Source organism: Siniperca chuatsi, linkage group LG3 (genome assembly GCF_020085105.1).
Source record: "Siniperca chuatsi isolate FFG_IHB_CAS linkage group LG3, ASM2008510v1, whole genome shotgun sequence".
NCBI classification, from domain to species: domain Eukaryota; kingdom Metazoa; phylum Chordata; class Actinopteri; order Centrarchiformes; family Sinipercidae; genus Siniperca; species Siniperca chuatsi.
The window spans coordinates 5,806,703-5,832,717 of NC_058044.1; the positions used below are offsets into that span (position 1 = coordinate 5,806,703).

Sequence of the window (26,015 nt, forward strand, 5' to 3'; positions counted from 1 at the left end):
AAAAAAACAGGTGTAGTTTACCATCAAGTATTGTCACACTATGGTCCTGTTTCTGTCCCCTGTGACTAAAGCTACAAGTGTGACTGATAGTAAACTTAACGCTCATCTAGAACATGAACTGTATCATTCAAATCTTAACCACATGTAAGAAGTGTGAAAATAGGTTGTGAGTGTGTTAACCCTTTAACTCTGAATGGCTTGTGTCATGTGTGGCTATTCCATGATCCATGAAAGACGTCATATTTATGTAAGCATCAGGTCTAGTTATGAGGTCAGGTCTCTGGCTGTAGATAAATACATACACATGTATTAATTATATTGTGATGTGATGAAGCATTTTGTGTTTCATTTGGTTTTATTTTGACATGGGAATGCCTAGTAAAGGCCACATCATGAATAACTTCTTTGTAGATATCCTATATTATTAAAGTGTATGCTGTTTATGGGATATGGATAGTCTCTGGCATTATTTTGTGAAACATGACACACAACATAATAGTGTCTTTTTAAGAGTTTTAAGGTTGATTTTTCAAAATGAAAGCTACAACTCAGTATTCCAGTAGTATCCAAAACTCCTGTAGGAGTCATCATTGCATATATTTTCATAATGGGTGGCCTGAATGTTAGAGTGTTATTAGGCTATAAAAGTGCTTAATTATTTGCACTATAACCTCTCAGAAAATAGTGAAAAGGGCATTTACAATTAATTTCACTATTTCCCAGAGTCAAAGGTGACGTCTTCAAACCTACAGTCCAAATCTCAAAAATATTCATTTTACAATGACATTAAACAGGCAAATCTTACATTTTAGAAGGTGAAACTTGCAACTGTTTGGTATTTTTTTCTTCATAAATGACTTAAACAATCATCCAAAGTGTTGTTGATAAATTGTGTTTTGATCAACTGATTGATTAACCCACTAATTGTTTCATCGCTTGTGTTATTGTCATGTTCCACTCCTCTAACTACACATCATTTTCCACACTACATTAGAAATACAGGACAGTAAGCTATATACTGGTGAAAAAGACAAACCTGAACACATACAGGTATGGAGTGACTTTATGGGCCCACATGACTGCTTCGCCCCCTAGGTGTCAACAGAGAAACAACATGTCTCCATAGTAACAGCCACAGCCTGTGGTGTGATGTTTTGTGTGATGGTGCTAAAACTCAGTCTGCTGTGGATTGTAGGGGAGAAAACTGTCAGTATTTTAAACATTTGATGATGACAGGCAGGAATGGATAGATTTGCTTGGCCATATTTGGAAAGAGAGAGAGAGCAGTTTATGAATGGTGGTTGAGGGTTCTTCTTTCTCTATTTCCCACTACTTCTGACTTATGAGGGCTGTATGTGGAGGTGGTAATAAGTGGTTTTTTTTGTGTGTGTGTGTGTGTGTGTGTGTGTTTGATTGAGCATCAAGGAGTCAGTCCAGTATGTTTGTGATGATGCACAATGGATGGAGGAGAGAAGAAGAGTGAACATAGTCACAGATGGAGGGAGAGCATCTTGTTTGTTGGGTTGAGATGACATATTTTTGCCGATGGTTCTACTTTTGATCTGCATTTGAAAGAGCATTACTTTTGAAGCTTGGATCATTGCTTTTTGGCTTCAAGCGACTCTTAAGTTCTGCTGCCATTCAAGGATTTGGGTTATCACCAGGGCAACTTAAAACATTTATCAAATATTTTATGCACCTAAATGTGGTGTTTTGTTCTGCTATGTGCATTATTCCACCAAAGAATGGAAGTCGACATGCCCAAAGCTGAGTTTCTCACGGCCCATTGGGTGAATTTACAGATCAGTTCACCACTTAACTCTGCACTAATGCAAAAAAGAAAGTGATATTTGCTGTGTATGTGTGTGGTTTTCTTTGAAAGAGTATAAGAGGAGTAAGAGGATTTGCTCACTTTCAGTGTAACTGTCTCTGTAGTCTGCGACAGCCACCTTTGTGTATGTTGATAGTGATAATAGCATTCCAGTGCATCTTACAGTTTATTTTGCTTTCTCATGGGTTTCTTAACACCATCTAAAACCCAAGCGACATTTCAAAACAGACTTATAATAAACTATTATTTATAATTATGTAGCTCCACTGTTCTCTTATTTTCTCTTTCATTGAAATGCTCTTACATAAGTGACGTGGGTTAACATTTTAAATTTAGCTGTGATGATGATTAGCATTTCAGAGGTCAGGAGATTTTGTAATTGGTGAGTAAGTATTTGCTATTAGCAACACAAACACACACTCTGCAGTGCAGCCCATTCTGTCAGCTCCACACTCACACACAAACTCTCACAGTTTGTTAGTGCCTACATTCAATTCAGACACAGTTTGAAAGTTTGAAATATTGCATGTTTGCGTTGTATAAATGCCTTTATGTGTTTGCAGTGGTCATGTTGTGAACATGTGTTGTATATGTCTGCAGATCTGTGGTGAACTAAATAAGCCTATCTGTGTTTTTGTATTAAAGATTTACAAATGAGCCTAGAGTAACACCGAACTGTCTTTCAAATAGGATTGTTAATACATTTCGGTATTTGGCTGGTGATTGTCAGTAAGTCCCGAAACTATCCCCTGATTGGTCAACGTACGGCACTAGGGATAGATTGTGTTATCTTTTGTGGTAAACCTCACCCAGTCAATACACTTATGTGTATGTTAAAACAAAAGATGTGATCACATCTACTGTGGGTTTCCTTTAGTTTAAGTACCGTGGAAATGTTAAGTAAGTTTGTTGTACTTCTATATTTTTGTTCATCTGTGTTTGCACTGCCTGATTAGAAGCATATAAATCTGATTCCAGCTTTAGTGAAAGAGTCTTTTTTTGGGATAGAAATCTGCAAATCAGACAAAGCAATGTCCCACTGCAGCTAGCCAGTGCCTCCAGAGTAGAGATCTATGCTGGGCGAGCAGGCCTGCAGGTCCCACAAATCCCACAGAAGATGTTGGCAGCACAGGTTTTTGTGTGCAGTGGACTGCGGGAGTGGTAGGGCGCAGCAGAAAACCCATGTACGTACGCATGCAAAGCATTGAAAAGAGACATTATAGACCTCAAAATCTGAGCTTGCCACCACTAAATATCTCTACTCAATACAGGCAGCATATAAATGATTACACCACTATGTTTGCAATTTGAGCTCCCTAACTATCCGACCTCATTTTTTTTAATTGATTAATCGATTATTCGTTGTGTCTATAAAATGTCAGAAAATTGTGAAAAATGTTGTCATTTCCCACAGCCCAAGTTGACGTCTTCAGATGACTTGTTTTGTCTGACTAACAGTCCAAAACCTAAAGATATTCCGTTTACTATCATGCATGACTAAGAAAAGCATCAAATCCTCACATCTGAGAAGCTGAAACCAGCAAATGTTTGGCATTTTTGCTTAAAAAATTACTAAAATGATTATTGTCAATCAACTAATTGATTACTCGACTAATTGTCGCAGCTCTAATCCATTGGTTTAATTTCTGTACAACATGAAAATCTATTAGCAGACTATTGAAACTTTAATTGTGTAATCCATATAGTGAACATCAAGTCTGCGTTCATCTTTGTGAAAGTCACAGTAGTGTTGAACAGTAATGCAATTTAAGTACTGTGATACTTGTAATGATAATGTCACTTTGATCAACATTAGCATAGACTTGATGTTGTTGAAGAAATCACTCAGAATCCTTTGTGGACATTTGCTGGAGTGGTTTGTTTAATAGGATACTAACGGTTAGCTCACAGACACAAAGAGTGGGTCTGAGTGGGTAAACTACACCCACAACAATGGCAGGGTAGCACATTTATACGGTGGGCCGAGAGGTAGTGATCAAAGAGTATGCAATGCAGTTGTAATCAATAGGTGAGGCAGTTTGGCATTCAGACAACAGGACTGGCAGACAGTTTACAATGATAAAAAGAGTGATGAAATCAAGGAGTAAAAAGAGGAAAGGACAGGATGCTGTTCCCAAATGAGGCGTCATTATCACCATTTAAAGATTTGCTGGGGGAAATCACTGGGGTTCAAAACCTTTGATCAATAGCAACAGGATATAACAAAGAATAGTGTGCTTATTGTCAAGTCTACATTGTACAGATGTCCTAAGCAGATCCTATGGATCAGTATCAGGGCCGATCTGGGCATATTTCAATGGATCGGTATCAGCTAAGATAAAGCTGATCAAATGCAGATCCTTACTTTACTTTACTCTACTGTGTGTTGTCCACTTCAGCCTGCTATAGTTGCAGCACTAATGTCCTTTACCACAGTCGGGCTCTACAGCGCAAGCATTTTGCTCCATACACAAGGGAAAACTAGAGTGTGTGAATGTGAAAAATTATTTGGACACATTGGTAAGAGTGACTCGGAATTGTGAAGCAAAATACATGGATTATAACTTGATAACAGGCCAAAATGAAACTTGGCTGTTGCCGGGTTTGTGTGTCTGTATTCATCAAAAGATCTCTTGTGAGGGAAGAAACTCAACTCTGTAGCATCGCTGTACAATTTCGAGTGGACTGTGTTTTTGTAGTTCCAACAAATGCAACAGAGTGATACGAGGGCTCTGCAGCGGGTGATTAAAACCGCTCAGAAGATCATTGGTACCAACCTACTGAGCATCGGTGATATCGATGAGGTGAGGTGCCTGCGCAGAGCCCAAAGGATACTAAAAGACAGTACCCATCCAGCCACAGCCTGTTCACCCTGCTTCCATCTGGCAAGAGATACATACGTATCCGCTGCCGTACCACCAGACTACAGGCTGTAAGACTCCTTAATTCATCCTCAGCACTCCACCATGTAAAATAGTTTTATCTCTATGATTTAGTATTGTTCATCATCTACTGTATATACTTTTTGTATTTAATGTCTCTTTCTGTGAGTAGCATAAAGGGAACTGCAACTTAAATCTTGTTTCACAACCCTGTGTTCTAAAATAATAAATCTACCTTGTACCTTGTCTTTTCAATAGCTGATCATGTCACATTCTCCCAGTTAAGTTTTCATTCATATTATATCAATAATTTAAGATGATCAATTTAATATTTTTGAACTAGGACCTTCAGTATTTTGGTGGGCCAAATTTAGTAGGCTCCATCTTTTATTGTGTCAGATACATATTTAATCAGCATTTATGTAGGCTTATATAAATACAAACTGGTATGGTCCTAAAATTAATATAACATCTAGTGAAAAAGCTGTTTAAGCATGATGAACCGTCATACTTAAAAAACACATGCAGAAGTAACTGAATGACCGCCAGTCCAGATTGCAGTTCTACTCTCTCTTGATTCTGTTATGCTTCGCATTACAAGATTGAGGAACCGTCTGTTTCCTTACAGCGATACAACCTTGTTTTCTGGAATCATCTGATCATGTTCTCACTAATTGCCTCCCAAATTCAAATGGTGAGGGATTGAAAAGGCAGAAAATGAGAGACATGTTGAAGAGAGCAGTGTGTGTGTGTGTGATTGAGTGAGTGGGTAGAACAGAGTGTATATGTGTGGATATGAGTGCCGCTGTGTCCTGGACTTGTGATTATGTCTGTCTCTCATTGTGTACCCTTGGTGCTGCAGTGGCTCTCCTTGAATTGTACTTTGACAAGGTCTGCTCTCTCTATCACTCTCTCTCTCCCTCTCTCTCTCTCTCTCTCTCTCTCTCTCTCTCTCTCTCTCTCTCTCTCTCTGTCTATCTCACCCTCTCTCTCTCATTACATGAGCAGCTGCTGCCATGGTGACAGCTGTAATCAGGTATGCCCAGTCCAGTCCAACATGCTGCAGCAGACAATAAGCCCACACACACACACACCCTCACACACATACTCAGTATATAATGTCCTCCAGCAGTGATCCTGTATTATTCAGCAGTTCTGCTAACTCACTGTTGACTTGTAGTGAACATTACCTCTCTCTGTCACATCTGTTTCCTTTAGTCCTTTTACAAGACAATTTTACTAATCATTCACTGCAGTCGTTTTCTGTCATTATGGTTTTGTTTGCTTCTGACAGCAGTTCATATACAAACCTCAGTGAATCACTAATTCACTAATTGAATCACTCAGTGTGTTTCTATAGAGGATCCAGTTCCACCTTGTCTTTCATCTACAGCTTTGTCTTCTCTCAGTGATGAATGTATCATAACACTTGGCAGAGTTGGTTCTTTCTTCAAGTGTTAGTTTTGAAATGGTGTACATTTTTGCATTTGCATCTAGAGTGAATTATAGTGAGAGCAACAAATGCTTCAAATACACATGTCACAAAAACTACAATGAACTGTGGAGTGCAAGATTAGTGGAAATGGAAGTAAAAAAAGAGTTCTGAGAATTCTGATTTTATTTCTCAGAATACCATTTTTTCACATGGCCCTTATCCTTTTCTTTTGCATTATTACATATTGTTTTATTTGTAGTATTATATCTTAACATTAGAAAATAATAGGGTAAAGAAAAGGTGTGGCGGTTGTCAGGCCGAATGCTACATACTTAATGCATCAGAATGCTTCCTCACAGAGGGCAGGGTTGGGGAATATGAGGATACTCAGTGTACTATTTCACTTCTATGTTTACCAATTGGTGCTGGTTATTGTACACTTTTTGGAAATAAAAAGATGTTGAAAAAAAAAGAATGCTCCCCACAGCTTTCCGACCTCAGAATTGGGGAGAGATCTATCTGACAATTTCTGTAACTTTCCTAAACCGATAATCCAACATTAATGCCCACGTTATGCAGTGATTGGCCAGGTGTCTGGAGTTGCGAAAGTAGGCAAAGTTTGAACTTCTCTCTAAAGTTGTCTTTTTTCAATCTTCACACAACTACTTCTGTCACTTTTCGTGGGCACAATCGAGTGCCCATGAACACCATAAATGCCATACGAACTAGTTTGTTTTGAGCATACTCCCACCTTAACCCTTATCTCTGACAACTTTTGTTTTCTTCCAGCCTCAATCTAAACTTGACATTTTTAGATCCAGCAAAAACACATATATAAAAAGCTATAACTCATATTTAAACATAACCAAAACTCATACTTGTGGCATATGATGCACCCACAGTTTTTTCTTTGTAAGCCCACAAACTGGCGACATCTTGATGTGTCATTGCGTCGACGTGCATCCGCTCGTCAGAATACACCACTGTCCTATTTCCAGTGAAGACACATTTCAGAACTCCAGAAAACAGCAGCTATTTTGTCACATTAGCTCACCAGATTAGCACATGCTGACTCCTATACCCAGACCACTTCTGTCTATATGATGGGTCAGTGTGTCAATTGACGTGTATCTATCAACACGACATTCCATGGCACAGCTGTGTGATGCACTTAAAGATCCCCTCCAAACATGTATTAAAACATATATACAAATAGTCTGCTTGAAACAATAATGTGTGCCTGATATGTTTTTTCTGCAAAAAAAGTATAATTAAAATATTAAAATCCTTAAAAAGGCATCTACTCCTTCTAGCTCATTAAAAATTCCAGAAACTATGACTATGCAAATGTTGTTAATTTCTAAAGTTTTCCTACTGGACACAAGATGTCTCTGTATGTGCACTGGCGACTTCAGGTTTTTACATCACACTTGTTTAAGTTGCAAATTGAACCAGGATTGGCTGCCAAACTGTTTGTGATGTCACAAATCATGCTCGTAGGCCCACCCCTTAAAATCACATTTTCTATGAACACAAAGAAATCAGATGAAAATCAGATTTCATCAGATGAATGTGAAAACAACCTTCTAGTGTCAAACTCTGCACATACATCATTCTGCACAGTGAAGCTCAAACATCCAACTGTAGGCACACGGAGAAAAACTTTAAGAAGGGACTTTAAATTTAAATAATTTTGGTTGCTCAGCCTTAACCCTAAACTTACTTTTTTGGACTTAATCTTAACTTTACATATGTGAATTTAAAGTACACATGCTACAAATGTGAATTAAGTGGTTACATTTTTTTGTTCTAAAATGTAACTTTCTTAAAGCCAATGGGGCAGATTTACTTGTTGCTAATACCAGTTAACTTCTTTAAAGAATTTTAGAACCAGGTGTGTATTTTTTATATATTGGTGCAGTAGTCTGCCATATTCTGTCTACTGCCTATATACTGATACTTGAGGACAATTCCACAAACAAAGGCAGGTTCATTAAAAACAAGTTTAGCCATGGTGTGATGTGTCCCTCTGTGTGTGCGTGGCTAGTTCTAATACAGGATTTTGTGTGAGGTACAGTGTGTGAATACCGGGGTGACATGAGGCCCGGCTCAATTGTCTGGTCTGTACAATGGATCCAAAAGGCCTTTCAGCCAGCACAACAGCAGCTTTAAATCATTCACAACCAGCCAGACTGGACTGATATGATTTAGACCTACTCAATGGCTGAGACTGTTGTTTGCAGTGTGTGTGTGTGTGTGTTGCATGTAGCAATCACCCAAATACCAGAATTTTGCTTAAATTTTGAGCAAAAAGAAGAAAGGTAGATGTAGAGTAAGTAAGGTAGAAAGAGACCAGAAGATTCTGGAGGAAGCACATGCATTCACGTATGCATGAACACAGTTTCACAAGTATTTACACATACACACACTTCTGGCAATCGGCATCCCTAATGTGCAACTTGTAAGTGATCCTCTGATGGTCACAAGATCAGAATCCCACGTGGTGTCCTTCACAGTGCCTGCTTTCAACACCACCAGAAGCCTTGTGATCTGTCTTTGGATCAGAGGGGCGAGGGAACCTCCGCACGCATGCACACTCACACACACATATACACACCTAAAGAAGTCAAACCGATAGAATCACAGCAAAAAAGAGTGGAGGAGGGTGTGAAGGAGAGTCAGATATGAAACCATATCACATGCTCCACTGTTCATAGCTCCTAAGCAAGTGAAGAATGTTTAGGTGCATTGAGTTCAAGTATTCAGCACATTTCAGTTGTTGGGCATTTTTGTGTTCAGTTCAATATTTTTGTTTCTAAAGTATGCTTATGTATCTTGGTGGGACACGCAAAGTAGAAAAATGACCGTTACACCATGCAATATGCAGTTGATGTGCATGTGAAGGAAATGCTCCAGCCATCACAAACCCGGCCGGATTTCTGCAAGCAGCCGGAGAAAAAGCTCAGTAATTCAATCTTCCCCCTGCCATGTGACAGCAAATATAATTGTGACCCAGAAGACGATGTGTGTTTTCAAACCCAACGAACTAGGTTATGCCAAAACCAATGCTTATTTCAAGTAAGGGCATTTGTGTGTTTGATGTTTGTGTCACTGGAACATGCAGAGGAAATGAGAGAGAGTGTGGAAAATAGAGGCACATAGAGAAAGATAATCCCTGGCGGTGAATTTGTTTCCCAGTGGAGTTTCTCAGGGGAGCATCATAAAACCAAACTGCGTCACACCACTAAAACTAGTGTCCCTGCAGGTCCTGCTGTCCATGTTACAGAAACTGTCAAACTTCCTTCTGCATCCAAATAAAAAACAGCGAGAGTCACAGATGTACACGTTCCATAGTCATTGTGTAAAAACATTCTCAACTCCAGTAGTTCACAATATGAAGCTAATTGTTATCACAATCAATGTGTTTTTTGGACATTTTATGCCTTCATTATCAGGATTCACAGACCCCATATGAATCGGCCAAGTTGATGCTGCAGCACCGCACCCGGAAAGGGACACGGGAGCCTCCTGGAGCCAGACCCGGTAGGAGAGCTTGCTGGCAAGCGTCTGGTGGCCGGGCCTTGACCCATGGGGCTCGGTGGGGCAAAGTCTGAAAGAACTACATGGAGCCGCCGTTCTGTGGGCCCTCCACCTGCAGGGATAGGCATTGGGGTCATGTGCTTTGTAAGCCTGGTGGCAGGAAAAGGCGGGGATGTAGACATGCTGACTCCTGGCATCACAGACTGGTTCTAGGGACATGGAATGTCACCTCTCTGGTGGGGAATGAAGCGGAGGTGGAGCAGTACCAACAAGATATAGTTGGGCTCACCTCAACGCACACTGGTTCTGGAACCAAACTCCTGGAGAGGGGCTGGACTCTCTCCTTTTCCGGAGTTGCCCGGGGTGAGAAGCATTGGGCAGGTTCAGGGATACTCACAAAACCCAGGATGATGCACCGAACTGCAGCTCAGAGTACCCGGCCTTCTTGGAGTCTCTGGGTGGCGTCCTGGAAAGGATTCTGTCTGGGGACTCTAGTTCTACTGGGAGACTTCAACACTTACGTGGATAACGATGGAGAAACTTGGAGGGGGTGATTGAGAGTAACGGCTTGGAGTGGTGTTTTGTTATTGGACTTCTGTGCTAATTGTGGATTGGCCATAACAAACACTGTGTTCGAGCATAAGTGTACTTGGTACCAGAACACCTCAGGCCAAAGATCGATGATCGACTTTGTGGCCTATCATCAAACCTGCGGCCGTATGTCTTTGAGAGGAGCAGAGCTGTCAACTGATCACCACCTGGTGGTGAGTTGGATCAGATAGTGGGGGAGGCTGCCAGACAGACCTGGTAAACCTAAACGTGTATTGAGGGTCAACTGGGAACATCTGGCAGGGGCCCCTGTCCATGGGATCTTCAACTCCCATCTCCGGAAGAATTTCTCGTGCAACCTGGGGAGAATTTTGGACATGGAATCCGAGTGGGCCATTTTCAAAGCCTCAATTGTTGATCATATGTGCCTGTTGTGGCGGCAACCTAGGAACCTTAAGGAAGCCATGAAGCTGAAGAAGGAGGCCTTTCGGGCTTGGTTGGCCCAGGGGTCTCCTGAAGCAGCAGACAGGTACTGGGAGGCCAAAAGGGCTGCACATTTGGCAGTCGCTGAAGCAAAAACCTGGGTATGGGAGGAGTTCTGGGAGGCTATGGAGAAGGACTTTCGGTTGGCCTCAAGGAAGTTCTGGGACCGTTCGATGACTCAGGAAGGGAAAGCAGGGCTTGGCTCAGGCTGTGTTCAGCTGGGGTAGAGAACTGCTGACCTGGACTGGGGATATTGTCGAGCGGTGGAAAGAGAACTTTGAGGAGCTCCTGAACCCGACCAACACATCCTCTGTGGAGGAGGCAGAGTATGAACCCATATCCCTGGCAGAGGTCGATCATGGGAGTTTGACCATCCAGTCTACATGTGTTTTGTGGACTTGGAGAAGTGTTACGACCGTGTCCCCTGGGGAATCCAGTAGGGAGTATGGGGTACTGGGGCCGTTGCCACGAGCCATCCGGTCCTTGTATAACAAAAGTGAGAGCTGTGTCCATATTCTCTGCACAAAGTCAAACACGTTTTCAGTGGGTGTTGTACTCCGCCAAGGTTGCCCCTTGTCTCCAATCCTCCGTAGGGTGGCTGGGCTCAGTCTTACAGATAGGCACATAATAAATAACTTTAAATTTGCTGCAATGTACAAACATGCAAATGTGTGTGAGTAGGTTAAGTGTAAGTGTGTTCGGGTCAGTGTACTTATTTCTACAATGACAGAACGACAATAGCAATAGAGAAATGATGTGAGTTGTCTGGTTCACTCTGAAGGTCCTGAGACTGTATTTGAAACATTTTTGGTAACTGCAGGTTCATTGCAGGGTTTGTAGGTGTCTCTGAAATGATTTCCAGTGAGTTTAAAATTTCACCATGTCTGTTCAGTGACATCTAGAAAATGTTTGCCATGTAAATTATCTAACAAATTGAGAAACAGTCTAAAGATATTGTGAAAAAAAAGTTTCTTACTAAAAAATTCTTAATATATCCCAACTCTCTCTCTCTCTCTCTCTCTCTCTCTCTATATATATATATATATATATAGAGAGAGAGAGAGAGAGAGATATGCACCTTAATGTGTTAAAGAAAGTGCTTTTTTTACACTTATGGTGCATATAGAAGTATTTTCTAAAGAGGCACGAGAACAAGTAAGCAAGTAAAATATACAAAAGACCAGACCTAAATCTTAAAGTAAGCCGGGCATGTGAAGCAATTGACAAACTATGCGTGTGTTTAAGCTGTATATGGTTGAGTGTGTGTGTTAGTGTGTGTGTGTGTCGAAGCACGCTAATTTTTCTCAAGAATGCTTGTGGACAGAGGCAGGGCCAGTAATGAGGGGAGATGGGAGAAGACGAGGGGGAGGGAGCGATGATTACCATATATACCTCAATATACTGAGTCACCTGTGTTATTGCTGATTAATACAAGTGACTCAGGGATTACTTCATCAGGTATGATTTATGATTTAAAATTCACTCTCGAATGCATGCTCTCTCCCTACATGAAAGAAAAGTCAGACTGGAAATGCTCAAGAAAGCTACAAAAAAGCAGATTACTTTTAGAAAAGCATTTCAGATATGAAGCCTCCATTTCAAACCAAACATGTACATGACAAAACCTACTATGGTAGTAGTTTTTTGCATTGTGATGTATAACCTCAAAGACTTGATGAATTCCCCTTAAATACTGTATGTTCATTGGCAAATACTTTTGTAGGAAATGTATTGCAGCCTAGACCAGGCCTATTCAATTACAAATTCAGTTGGGCCAGATTTTAAAACCAGGAAATGTAGATGGGCCAGACATTTTCAGCAGCCTATTTAAAACTTTTTTTTCAGTTTTTGGTAATAACAAATTTTAAACAAATGCAAATGAATGTAATAAAAAAAATAGCAGGCGTTTGGAGATGGTGGTAAAATAAACAAATACTTGCCAGTCCAGGCAGTGTTAAACTGACTGTTTTAATTGTCAAATTTACATTTCAGGGTTGACAGAGACATATTTTCAGTAGAGCACTTCCCTACTTGTGACTGTCAATAGCCAGATGTTTTGAAAAGCTACTATTTGTGGTCGAAACTCACATGAGAAAATATTGGTTTGTGAAAGATATGACTGGCGGTGTCGCTACATCTGTCAACATCCTGCCCGATCGGTACTGCGCATGTGGAACTCTCAACAAAGATGAGAAGGAAGCGAGATGGCTCACTCGTTAGCTACTTCCATACACAATATATATACTTTACTTATTTTGTCATATATCAGATTTATGTATGCTGGGCCACTCGTAGGTTGCTTCTGGGCCGGATGTGGGCTGTGGGCCGCCAATTGAATAGACCTGGCCTAGTCTATATTTTTTGTTTTTATCAACAAAATGTTATTAAACAAGACCCATGAAAGTCCCATGAAATAAATAAATGTGGCATTATGAAATACTAGTACCATGAAATAAATAAATGTGGCATTATGAAATAAAAACCTATTTATTTATTTAATGAACCATATTGACTCATTTATTTATTTCATAGCTATATTAATTTCATAGGCATTTTTATGTAGTTATTTATTTATTTAATATTGACTGAAATGGCATACCATACAGACCGGCCAACATTACCATCCCAATCATAGACTGTATATAAAGATGGACGACATGACTGCTCCCCAAAAGTGAAGCCAAAACACCTCGATCGTCCCCTGGTGGCTGGCTGCAGTATAGGTCATAAACCCCACCTGTCCATCTTTATATACAGTCTATGATCCCAAGAGCCACGCCACTAGCATAGTGTCTTATTAGCTTTCTCCGGACTTTCAACCGCAGCTCCCTGTCTTCCTCAGCAGATGGAGTTTGCTCAGTTGTCATCACATAACCTCAGTATGTTATATGATAACTCTATCCACTGAGGAGGACTACAGGATATGGTTGAAAGCTTTGGAAAGTAGTAAGTGGACCTTGAATTAAGGTTGTTTTTTTTTTGGGAACATTTGTTTTGATTGGTTTATTCAGTTACACCCTCCGTCCTCTTTCATTCTGTTTCATGCTTTTAAGATCTCCCCTTTGCTTCATTTTGACAGTTTCTATAATATGTTTCAGGTGTCATCTCATTGCTGAAGGTGCTCAAAACACTTTTTTCAGTTATTATTCTTTGTGTTATTATTTTTAAAGCTCATAGTTAGTAAATGAGTAAGAAAATCCACATCAGGTTTAATAAGGTTTCTCTGTTCTTGAAATAATGAAGTCTGTGTCAGGTAAATTTAACAGAATTATATTCTGCTTCTGCTGGCACTTCAGATGTTGAGTACTCATGTCAGCAGTGAAAATGTGGTTTCTCAAGTGTGGACCAGACAGTGGAAAGATGGGCTTGGAAGCAGATAAAGAAGGAAACAGTGGAAGAGAAAAACTGTGCTGTAATCCCCATCGTGACTGACCCTGTTTCCTCCCGGCCTGGTTGTTGGCCTTCATGGTCTGAGTTGTCAGTGAAAGTACAGTCTATTGTGTGTTCTCCCTTTGTATCGCTGTCATTTGTCACATAAACGCAGACACAACAGCTGGGTAAACTATCCAAGCAGCTCACCAACCCAAGCTTTCTGTCTCTCTTTTACTCTCTCTATCACATACACACACTACACACGCACATTCAGAATCCGTCACTCACTACAGCAAAATCCACACACAGATTGGAGACAAACATAAACACACTCAGCCTAGGTCTTATCCAGACAGAACTAGCTCCCTGGAGGTTTGTTCTGAGGTTTTGTCAGTTGGATGGAGTTGTCTGATCCACTGTTATCAAGTGAAGTACAAAGTAGACTGCTACACTGCACTGCAGGGTGGAATATTAACATTATGGGTGTTTGTATGTGTGTGTGGTCTCATATTTATGGCCCCTGTGATGCTGTACTGATTGGAGGAGAGGAGAGGAGAGGAGAGAAGGATTAGATGGTATCTTAGTAACCTGCTCCTGTTATTGACTCCATTTTGTAGCCCTTTGTGTCTCCACTCCTCGAGGCAAAGGCAGACAGGAGAGGAGAAGAAAGTAAAAGAAAGGACAAAGGAGAGAGGATGAAAGGAGAGGAATGCAGAGGAGTGTAAACGAGCGAGGGATCAGATGCTATTACAGTAACCTCCTCCTACAGTATGATTGTCTCCATTTTGTTGCTGTTCTCGCCTCTCCATCACTTTAGACAGACCAACCCTGTCAGGATAAAACCTCTCCAGCACGTTCTTGCAATTAGGAAAATCAGCATTACATTTCAACTTGCCATCATGCATTTTTAAAATTAAACACTTGGTTTAAAACGGATTTCATATGGCCGGTGTAATCCACCAGTTGAATTAAAAATAGAAGCAATTTCCAACAAAACAAGATTATTTTTTTGTAAAAACAATACACAATACTTAAATATGTTTATGACAACATGTCTTGAGTTACCTTTCAGCACATGATAACGCATTAGTATCATATACTGCGTTAACATAGGCAGACACAGCATGAGTGCGCACCAGGTTTCTGTAAAGTCGCTGTATATGTACAAGATATTTATGTTATTAAAGCCTCTTTCGAATTTATTTGATGGCATAAGTTTTTGTTTTTTGAAAAATGAAACAATCCTGGTAAAAGAAAAAATGGTAAATGGTAAAAATGTGTTGCTCTCAGCTCAGCTTACGGCCGATGTACTTCTGTGAATTTTAAATAATACCACTTATCAGCAATGTCTGAAATAAACCCTGTCCTAAATTTAAAATAGCTACCAAAAATGGCAGCAGCACTGTTGTTAGGTCTGTATGGCAATGACAATGAAGATAGGGAACAACATGAACACCAAAATATTATGATTCCGACTCATCAAAGCTCAAATTGAATACCCGTCTTTTCTTGTCCATTATAGCAAGCTAGCTAGCCAGTGACAAGTGAAGTGAGACAGCCGTTGTCAAGGATACAGGCAGTCTCGTGTATATTCTAAACACAGATAGGCCTACAGGCATGACAGGAGTGACGAGTGCCGATTAAAGAATCAAGTTTACAGTTTTAGTTAGAATTTCTTAAGTTAAGATACGTGGTCTGAGATAGGCTAGGACACAGACATGAGTTTAGGATTTGCTTCTGTAATAGGAAGATAGGATTTGTCCTATCTTTGAAACGTTTTTTTTTTTTTTTTTCTGTAATGAGGCTCCAGGAGTCAGATGCAGAATTTAAAGAAATAGTTCAACATTTTGGGAAATGCGATCTTTAATACGAATACAGCGGAAAACAGCAAGCCTGGCTCTGTCCAAAGGTGCCTAACAGCACCTCTAAAGATCACGAATTAACATGTTATGTCTCATTTGGTAATACCTACAAGCACTGAAGTGTAAACAAGGATTTTGTTGTCTCAGGTTAGCTGTTTTCCCATTTCCAGTCTTTATGCTACGCTAAACTAACCTGCTGCTGGCTGTAGCCTTTTATTGAACGGACAGATCAGATTGGTATTCATCCTTTTCATGTAACTCTTGGCAAGAAAGGAAGAGTGGATTTCCCAAAATGTCAAACTATTCCTTCAAGAAGAAAATTGACAAATTGTTCAAAGATATTGATTTCCGCCTGAAGTGCAATTTTACTTTCAAAGATTCTGGTAAAGCAGAGGAGAAATGCCTGTGTGTGTTCTTTGCTGTGTTGATTTAGCTAACCAGACATTCAAGCTTATCAGTTATAGGCATTTAGAAATGTAATGATGCTGGTATGCAAAGCACTTGCAGTACTGTTTAGAACATTACATGATGCTAAAAATATGGTGGAAGCCCACAGTGTAGAAAAGGTTAAAGACGCTTGTTATGAATTGTCATTTGAAAATGATAAATAGGTAATTTAATATAACTTGAATTTATTTTTATTTTAGTTTATTTGGTAGGGACCATGCACAATTAAAATAATTGCACCAGAGTTAGGTAATTTGCATCTGCAGTCCCTGGACAGAAAAAACAACCAATAAGTACAGGACAATAACACAACAGAATGTGTTAAATCCTATTTTCAGACAACGTTAACAGACTGTCTAATGTACTAATTAGTTTCAAAATTGGATATAGCCTATATGTCCTTGTTCACATAACATAACGCATTCACTAAGCATTATATATGAATTATTCATACCATTGTGTGTTCAGTAGCTGACTAAATTGCAAAATAGCAGAGAAAGGCTAATTTTTTTTCCGCAGTCAAACTCCATATTTCAAGAGAAAACCCAGAGGCACATTGTGCAAAACTGTTTGAAAAAGGGACGGATTATTCATAAAAGTCCCCTGCTGGGTTGTCGTGACCTTATTGGCTGAGAGCGTCACGCTGAAGTGTTTTCTTATTCATAAATTACCCGGTCAGTCTAAATATACCATTGGACTACAGCAGGTGGTATTCTTTTGGGCTGGAAAGGGCTTTTATGAATTATTACAAAACATGCAAATTGAGAACAGGGTGAGGTGGTGGTGTACTGAGCAGGAAGCTCAGATTAGTGAATGAAAAAATTCCACTTGTCTGTTCTCGTACTATACACTAAGCATAAAAGTACAAGCATAATCAGGATGGACAATGGGATCATGGCAAGCAGACTTCAAACACAGTCTTTGTTCTATATTTCTTCTTATATTTTATGGACAAACAATTAATTGATTAATTGATAAAATATCTTAATAGATGATGCAAAAATTGTCATTTGCAGCTTTAATTATATTTCCAGTAAATAGATGTTCCATTATGAGTTAATACTGTCCCCAAAGATGCAAATATATTGTCAGACACTATGAAACGCCACATAAATGCCTAAATCTTCCTTTTCATAGACTGCTGTCGTTCATCTTTTGGTGTTATCTGGTTTAACGTGCAAAACACTCAGGCCACGTTGTGTAGTGTTGTGTCATTTTACAGCCGTGAATTGACGTCCGTAGCACACACCGACCGTGCTAAACAGACAGAAGAAGTACTTAAAGCATGGTAGCCAGTTTGTGCCAATTTGAGGAGCAAACATGATAAAAGTGCTGCTTTTCTGGAGCGTTGATGCTAGGGAATAGGACAGTGGTGTATCCTGACGTGCGTGAAGACAAGGCTGGTATGTGGGGTTAAAATTGGTAGGCACAGGTCTTTCGGCACACCATACTCAGCCAGTGTGTGTTGCCCTTAACAGTCAAAATATTGAAAGACAGATCTATCCTACAAAAATGTCTTTAAATTGTATCCTGTTTATTGATGGTCTTTTATCCAAAGGTCCTATCAGTGCCATAGCTACAAGGGGCTGCCTTGTTTCTTCTCTCACAGTCAGTCCCACCCCTTCTTCTCTTCTCCTCTGCAGCTCTTCTCCATCGTGATCTTCGGCTGCATCGCCAACGAGGGCTACATCAACCGCCCCAACGAAGTGGAGGAGTACTGCATCTTCAACCGCAACCAGAACGCCTGTAATTACGGCGTCTTTATGGGCTCCATGGCCTTCCTCTGCTGCATGGCCTTTCTGGCTCTGGACGTCTACTTCCCCCAGATCACCAGCGTCAAAGACCGTAAGAAGGCAGTGCTGGCTGATATCGGGTTGTCAGGTAAACTCATTATCTATATATTTCATCTACCTTATGACTTGACAATAAAGATACAATAGTGGATTGTTTTTGTGAAGCATCTTGATTTTGTGTTTTTAACACTCGTGTACTTTTTTTAAACAGTTAAAGACAGTTAAAGATTACTTTTACACATGTATTACTGAACAAGTCTATACAAATATAGACTGGGCTGCATTATATTAACCGTGTAAAGCTCAGCCAAGTACCACAATAAAAGGAAAGCCATCTGATTTTTTTAGTTCAGGTAAAGATTTTAGATTATCTCGGCTTAAATAAAATATCCTCTTTTCGAACCCATTTTAAACATATTTGAAATAAATCTCAGTTTATCGAGTGCAACCAAGGTCTGCAATAATGTTTTCTTCCTAAATTCATACCCACTCTGCAGAAGAGTGAAGCTTCTTAAGTGTAAGAAACAATGTTGACTGTATAGCATGAACACAGATGGATGCATGAACAAGACACTGTGTGCCGGAAAATTAATACAAATGAACCTGGGACAAATCATTTCAACTGGAATAACAACTTTCAAAACAGATTCATAAAGTGCTGAGCAGCATGTAGGACAAAAACACAAGCTAATAAAATAAATTACGACAAGGCAATCAGAGAGCACATGTCCCACCAATGCAGTTTTCTAGCTTGCTGTACCACCCAAAGACATTACTGCCATGAGTTACAGAAAAAACATTTATTGACTGTGCAAATGTACCCCAAAGATTAGCACACCAACCAAATCTGTTCAGTCATTCAATGGCCCAAGGACTTTCACATTTTATGGAGATTTGTTCATAAGGTTTTGAGATACACGGCCGCCTCCTGGGACCTGCAGACCCAGTATTAGCTTATAAAGTTGTTATGGCTAGCATTACAGCAAATTCAGACACAAAAGAGACTAAAGGAAAATTATTTTAATTTAGTTTATGCTTTTCCAGTGTTAAATCCACTCCAAAGAAACAGTCTAGTGACCATACAGCTGATTGGTATTGCTGCTGTTATCATACTGGGTTTTAACCATCTATACAAAATTGACTCAGCATACAGGCTGTGTGTCAGTATTGCCTTCTTCCTGACTACATTTCTAGTCTGTCACACCAGTTTTGTGCTCCCAGACTGCAATGTATTGGAGTAGGGGGTCAAGGTGCTATAGTTAGGTTATAAGTATCAGAGAACATTTTTTATTCCCTTTTTTTCTAGACAGATTTTACCAGCTAATCAAAATCCCCCAAAATACCCCACCCTCAGAGAAAATATGAGCAGTCTATAAAAAAAAAACATCTGAATATTCTGACATTTCAGAAATTGGTAGTTAGGTTATCATCACAACAAAAGGAGAGGAGGTGTGAGAGGCATAATAAGGGGAGGAGACCTCTTCTGGTGCTAACAAGCCTCTGAGACATTGTACTTTGGTGTGTCGGACAGTGGCTTGTGTTGATTGATCAGTTAATGAGGTAATTCCTGTCACAGACAAGATTCTCCATTCCTTTTTTCATCACTCATACACTTTCCCTCTCTCTCTCTCTCTCATTCTCCCACTGTATCTATGTTACGAATATGAAATGCTTTGTACTTTACTGAAACAAGGGAACAGCTGGTATATGTGTCCTGATCAGACCTGGATGTTTCTGATTAAGCTTTATCTTCTGTTTCACCCACTGCCTATTTGAATCCCCTTCATATCTCGGTCCTCCTCTAACCGGAACTGTAGAACTGTCTGTATCTGGTTTTGGGGGTAATTCCTGCTGTTTTCAACTGATCCACAACTGTCTCCATGTCTTCTTCATTGTTATGCTGATTATATACAATATAATGTCCCACTCTAGACCTCCAACTATAACAGTTTAGCTTTCTTGGCCTGCCTTTCCTATGTTAGTGTCAAGTCTTAGTATTTTATTAATACAGTCCAAAATCAAACAGCATACAGCACCTTCTATATTCTATATACAAAAATCTCTTTAAAAATCCATTCCTGATTGTCCCTACAATTAGTGGCTAAAAATCTGGGTTTGTTAACTGATTCTGGCCTTTGTCAAACAAGGAATTGTTTAACATTTGGGGGGGAAATGCTTATTTACTTACTTTTTTTGCTGAGACATAAATGAGAATATTGATGCCACTTTTGTGGCTGTACTCTAAATGTGAAGCAAGAGCTAGGAGGCGGTTTGCCTAGCTTAGCATTAAGACTGGAAGTAGGGGAAACAACTAGCCTGGCTACTTCCAACGAAAAGGGAAAGAAATCCTTATATCATTATTTTAACACTGTCTCTGTACCTGTCTCTCTTCCCAGCATTCTGGTCCTTCATGTGGTTTGTGGGTTTCTGTTTCTTGGCAAACCAGTGGCAGGTGACCAAGCATGAGGACAACCCGCTGAGGGAGGGAGGGGATGCTGCCCGGGCAGCCATCACCTTCTCCTTCTTCTCCATCTTCACCTGGGTAAGGGCCTCCACACCTCATTGGTGCACAGTATAACATAACACGTGACACACGCGATCCGGTGGCGATAGATGGTTCTATAAAGGGACCGACCACCTAAGATTGTGGATCACCTTTCAGTTCCTCCTTTGCTTGCCAGTTAGCTATTGTGTAAAATGTGTATGACTATTGTTCCTCGATTTTCTTTTTGGTTAGTGTTTGGATGCGTGTTCATTTGTATATCTGTACATATAAACTCATATGTGTGTGGATGTTGTTCCAACAGGGCGCTCAGGCTCTCTTCTCTATGGAGAAGTTAAAGAATGTCTCGTTTGAAGAGGAATACAACAAGCTGTTCCCCTCTCAGCCCAATCAACCTCTTGTTTGACTCTGCTCTGTCTTCTCCCCCTGCTGCCTTAACCCTCCACAGATGGCCACTCCTGTTACTTGAATGTGCTGCATTTGTTTAAGGGCACCCAGTAACATCAAATTGTGCTGGAAGTGAGTGTATTTGTAATCCAGCAGTAAGAAAAACATTTGTACCATCATTATTGCCCGTAAGATGTTGCTTAATGTTTTTGCCTACCATAGTTAATTAACTTATTTCCTGACCCAAGCACATTATAACGATAATGTATGTGCAGGTGGGTTGATTCAATTGCTGATCATGACTCAACAATTACATCGTCAAGTGCTGAGATTTCTGGCCTTATACATTTCTGGCCTTATATACCTATGTAAATACCTGTAATCCATTTTAGAATGGAAGCTGCCTGCCCACGGGAATTTTAAAATGCTCCTATCCAAAAGCTAATATTACATATTCATGTAGATTTCTTTTTTAAATTTTGATATGTCAAATGAAAGATATGTCAGATAAGATATATTTGATATATAACCAGATATATTTGGTTATTCAATTTTAAGTTGTTAAGATGTTAACCCACAGAAACGTGTGTTCTCCATCTGTCATGTGGTTTTCTGTTTTGGTGTTTGGTCAGTTTTTACTTCATATTCAAAGCAGGCATGACAGCAGTTTGTTGCTGATGTAGCTAGGTGTGTGACAGGTACACACTCTGCCCAGCTGTAGCTTCACCACCAAACCAGGAGCCCTTAAACAAGTGCAGTCTCAATTTACAGAACAGGCCACCACTTCTTCTTCTCATCATTTACACGAAGATTTACAGAGTGATTGGTGGTTTGTCTTTTTGTTGTAGGGGTCGGAATTATTAAGGTGACAGTTTTTATATGAAACAATTTTGTTTAAACGTGATTTCTCAGATCTTTGTAATGAGTTTTTATACCTTTTGTCGGAGTGCATTGTTTAAAATGTAAACATTTTGTATTTCTTTTGGTTTTTGATGAAGCTACAATCAAAGCCTTCAATCTCCCAAATCCATACCTTAAACGAATAGTTCAACATTTTGGGAAATACACTTCCCTTTCTGGTCGAGACTTATTTGAGAGGATTGATACGGTACCACTTTCATGTCTGTATTTAAATATAAAGCTTGAGCCTGCAGCTGGTTAGCTTAGCTTAGCATAAAGACTGAAAACAGGGGGAAACAGCTAACCTGGCTCAGTTTGGAGGTGGCAGAATTCATCTACCAGCACCTATAAAGCTCACACGTTATATCTCGTTTGTTAAATCTGTACAAAGTGTGAAAACAACACATTGCAGTGGTGCAGGGGGTTATGTATCGGAGAATTTCTTGGCCACGAGCAGTGACATCCTGTAGTGACAGGAATTAAGGGTCAAACAAGCAAAGGGATATAATGTGTAGATGGATGAGTGTTAGAGGTGTTGTTAGGTGGATTGCGTTACCTTCGGACAGAGCCATGCTAGCTGGTTCCTCTGTTTTCAGTCTTTATGCTAAGCTAAGCTAACCAGCTCCTGGCTCCAGCTTCATATTGAGCTGATAGCCATTAAAGTGGTATCAATCTTCTCATCTAACTCTTGGCCAGAAAGTATATATCCCAAAATGTCAAACTATTCCTTTAATTTCTCTAGTGTATCAAAGTTTTTCCCGGTAAATCTCTATGCACGTCAATGCTTTCCCCTCTTCGACTATTTTAGTAAGTTTAATAGCTAGATTTGTTGTTTTTATAGCTTTTTGAGATTGGCTTTACAGTTTAAGTGGACAGTTTTAAGACAATTTAATTTAAATATCAAACAGTTTTATTGGCTATTCATAGGATTCTTATGGCTTGTAACTGTGCGTGTTATTGGGTCATAAATCACTTTTATTACATGAGTAATATACTAAAATGTCCCAAAACAAAAAAATCTGAACTATTCAGGGTTCAGTCTATAAATTGCGTTAATTATTTTATCAAACAAGGACCGCAATAACTACATTATTTCTAAAAATGTACTAACTTGTCTTCATATTATACAATCAACCAGCCCAATAAAATATTTGATGGACGGACAGAGTGGCGTATCTGACTGAAAGAGTCAAAACTGACAGATTAGATCTGTCTGCAAAATCTGATCGAGCCGAGACACACCAGTAAATAAAACCCTCATGAAACTTCCCAGCACTGAGAGCTTGAATCAGCTCAGCTCTCTCTGTCGTTTTCCCTTTCTCTCTTGAGTGTCTGTGTTTGCTCTCTGTACTCATGGTATCTCTGACTTTCATCCACTGTTGTCTTGAAACATCTCTAATCATCAACAAAAATGAGATTTGTGGCGTTTTACAGTACAGGGCCTCAGCTGTTAAATAATGCACTCAGACACAGTTTAATTGCTTGGTCCGTATCCCACTGTGGACTGGAGGGGCGCTGAGGTGGTGATTCTCATTATGGAGCTGAACAATGGATAAAGAGCCTTTTTGCTTGCTGCCTGTAGAACTAACTTGCTCTGACTGACTAAATGACTCACTCAAACTAGCTAATAGGCTTCACAAGTTTTCCAAGCCAACTAATCAATGTTTCCTTCTCTCTCCTCTGCTCTAACACTACTGCATCTCTGCTTCCACATCTATCCATTTCTCCACACCTTCCATCCATCTATTTATCCTCTTTGCCTTCCTGTCATCTTCCATCTCCGATCCCTCCATCCCCAAGGCGGGCCAGTCCTTCCTGGCCTTCCAGAGGTACAAGCTAGGGGCCGATTCAGCCCTCTTCTCCCAGGAATACACGGACCCCAGCCAGGACGCAGCCGGAGCCCCTTACACTTCCTTCGGTGAGGACGACGTGGAGAGCCCAGGAGGAGGAGGAGGCCAGGCCAACAGCGACGGGGCCTTTGATGGCACCGGTGGTTACCAGCGTCAGGACTACTGAGATATTGGGGGGAAATATACTTGGGGGGGCAGTTCTGGGTGAAGTTGCCCACGGTTTCTAATTTAGAGCGAGGTTTGTATAGTTTCTATCACTGGGTCAGAATTGACCATGTTTGGGTCAATATAGCACAGACGCAATAGCACAGACCCACTGTTAGACACAACAAGCTTAAGTTTTACCTTAAAACTGTCACAAATCTATTGTTAAGTGTACAAAACAGTGTGCATATGGCATTCAAACTGCAAAGGATACACGTAATATTAATAATCAGTAACAAAAAGTGACACACTAAGTTTAAAATGAACTGGAGTGGATTATAATTCAACAGTTTGCAACCATACCATATTTTAGTTTGGGTAACTAACCCAAACTAAAATAAAAATCTCTCCATGGGTACTGGGTAAAGTTAACACAGTATTGCGTTGGTGCTATATTGACCTAAATTGGGTCAATTTTGACCTAGTCATTATTAGTGCGTGCATGCAACAATGAATGCATTTAGCTGGAGGAAGAAGTTAGTGGATTTCATACCTGAGCCATTTTGGGCTGATTTCCATCTGTTTATGTAGGAACTTATCTCTAGGTCAGAAAGTGTGGACAACTTTCCAGATTTTGGGAGGCACAGGTAACAGCTAGGGGTGGGATAAGATGTCAGTTAGGTGTGAGTCTGTAGTAGAACAACAGCAAGGGGTCAAGCTTTTGCAGAAATGGTCACCCTGTAGCAGATCAATGCTTGTGGCCACATTGCCTTCATCTTCTGAGGTCTGCTGTCAGTAAGCAAAATGACTGGGATCAGTGTTAATTGAAACACACACACACAACAAACCAACACACACACATGAAAGCACACGTTCACAGCATATCGATTTTGAACAGACAACACAAGTTTCTGCTGATGAAACTCCTTAGAGGTGCATTACAGGATCTCTGTATAGACAAACAAGCAACAGTGGCATATTTGGCAACTAATCCCCTCAACTGTAACACCGGAGTGTGTTTGTGTGTGTTGAAAGGTCTCCTTTGGGTTTTAATGATGTGTGGATGTGGGACAGTGTGTTTTTTCCTGTTTCCCTGAAGAACCCACTTTTTCTTTCCTCGATTGTTGCCTTAGTGCTGACTGCCAAGCAAAATCCAACGAACACAGGGCAACGTATACCCAACATGCACAGTATCACCTTTCTCTTTCAGCATCTTTAGAGCAAGACCATTGCTAATTGAATTTTGTCTTGTTTTTATCCTTAAGCAGGTAAAAACCATGAACAAAACAAGCATTTGGTATCGTTATAGAGCATCCCAAATGACACAAAAATGACAGTTTCATATCAGCTGGCCTACAGACAACTAACTACACTGAAGAACTGCAGGTTATTTATCTTTTGTGTTTTTATTTCAGCAACTCTACAGATGAGGCAACCATGAAAATCCTGAGTATTTATGAACATGCATTGCTCCATTTTCTTAAAGAATAAAGTATATCTATCTCTCTATAAATATATGTAAATCCATAATTTGCATATTAGAGTGTTTGAAAAAAGATTATGCTTTATTTTAGGGCATTATGTTAGTTCTATATAAAAAAGAGAAGACAAAAGAAAGAAGACCTATGTTCTGTTGTTATTGTGATAAGATATATGGTGAGGTCATCCATGCCTCATCCTTTATGTTGCTTTCAGGGTAAGGAGATGTTTTTATTTTGGGATAATAATACTGACTATAAAAAAATACAGCAACAAAAAAATGTGACCAAATTATCAAAGTATATACTGTATATGCACATATATACTTTATACTGTACAACCATGTAGACGTAGAAATGTGTGATGTTCCTTTGTGAAATTCCTTTAAAAAAAGTTCGATTTAAGAAAAAGATTGTGTACAAATGTATGTTTTTGATGTGTTCGATTTTAACCAATAAAAATAAAGAAGATACTGATAAAGACATGAATGACTGGTCTGGGATTTTTGGATTTTAGTTGCATTTTCATTGCCATCTTCTGTCCTTAGACACATCTAGT

The 26,015-nt window shown here is 39.8% G+C and overlaps 1 protein-coding gene across 2 annotated transcripts in view; it reads left to right on the top strand.

Moving 5' to 3' along the window:
- The window catches only part of LOC122871543 (synaptogyrin-1-like), a 28,306-nt gene extending 2,365 nt beyond the window's left edge, over window positions 1–25,941 (top strand). Inside the window, exons 2-4 of one of the 2 annotated variants that reach the window (XM_044186769.1) lie at window positions 18,045–18,282; window positions 20,591–20,736; window positions 23,785–25,941. In XM_044186769.1, the coding sequence (XP_044042704.1) occupies window positions 18,045–18,282; window positions 20,591–20,736; window positions 23,785–24,000 (600 nt within the window). In that variant the 3' untranslated portion in view covers window positions 24,001–25,941. Of the gene's footprint in view, window positions 1–18,044; window positions 18,283–20,590; window positions 20,737–21,001; window positions 23,145–23,784 lie in introns of those variants that run through there. The other variant, XM_044186778.1, reaches the window with a different exon arrangement.
- The last annotated feature ends 74 nt before the right edge of the window (window positions 25,942–26,015 follow it).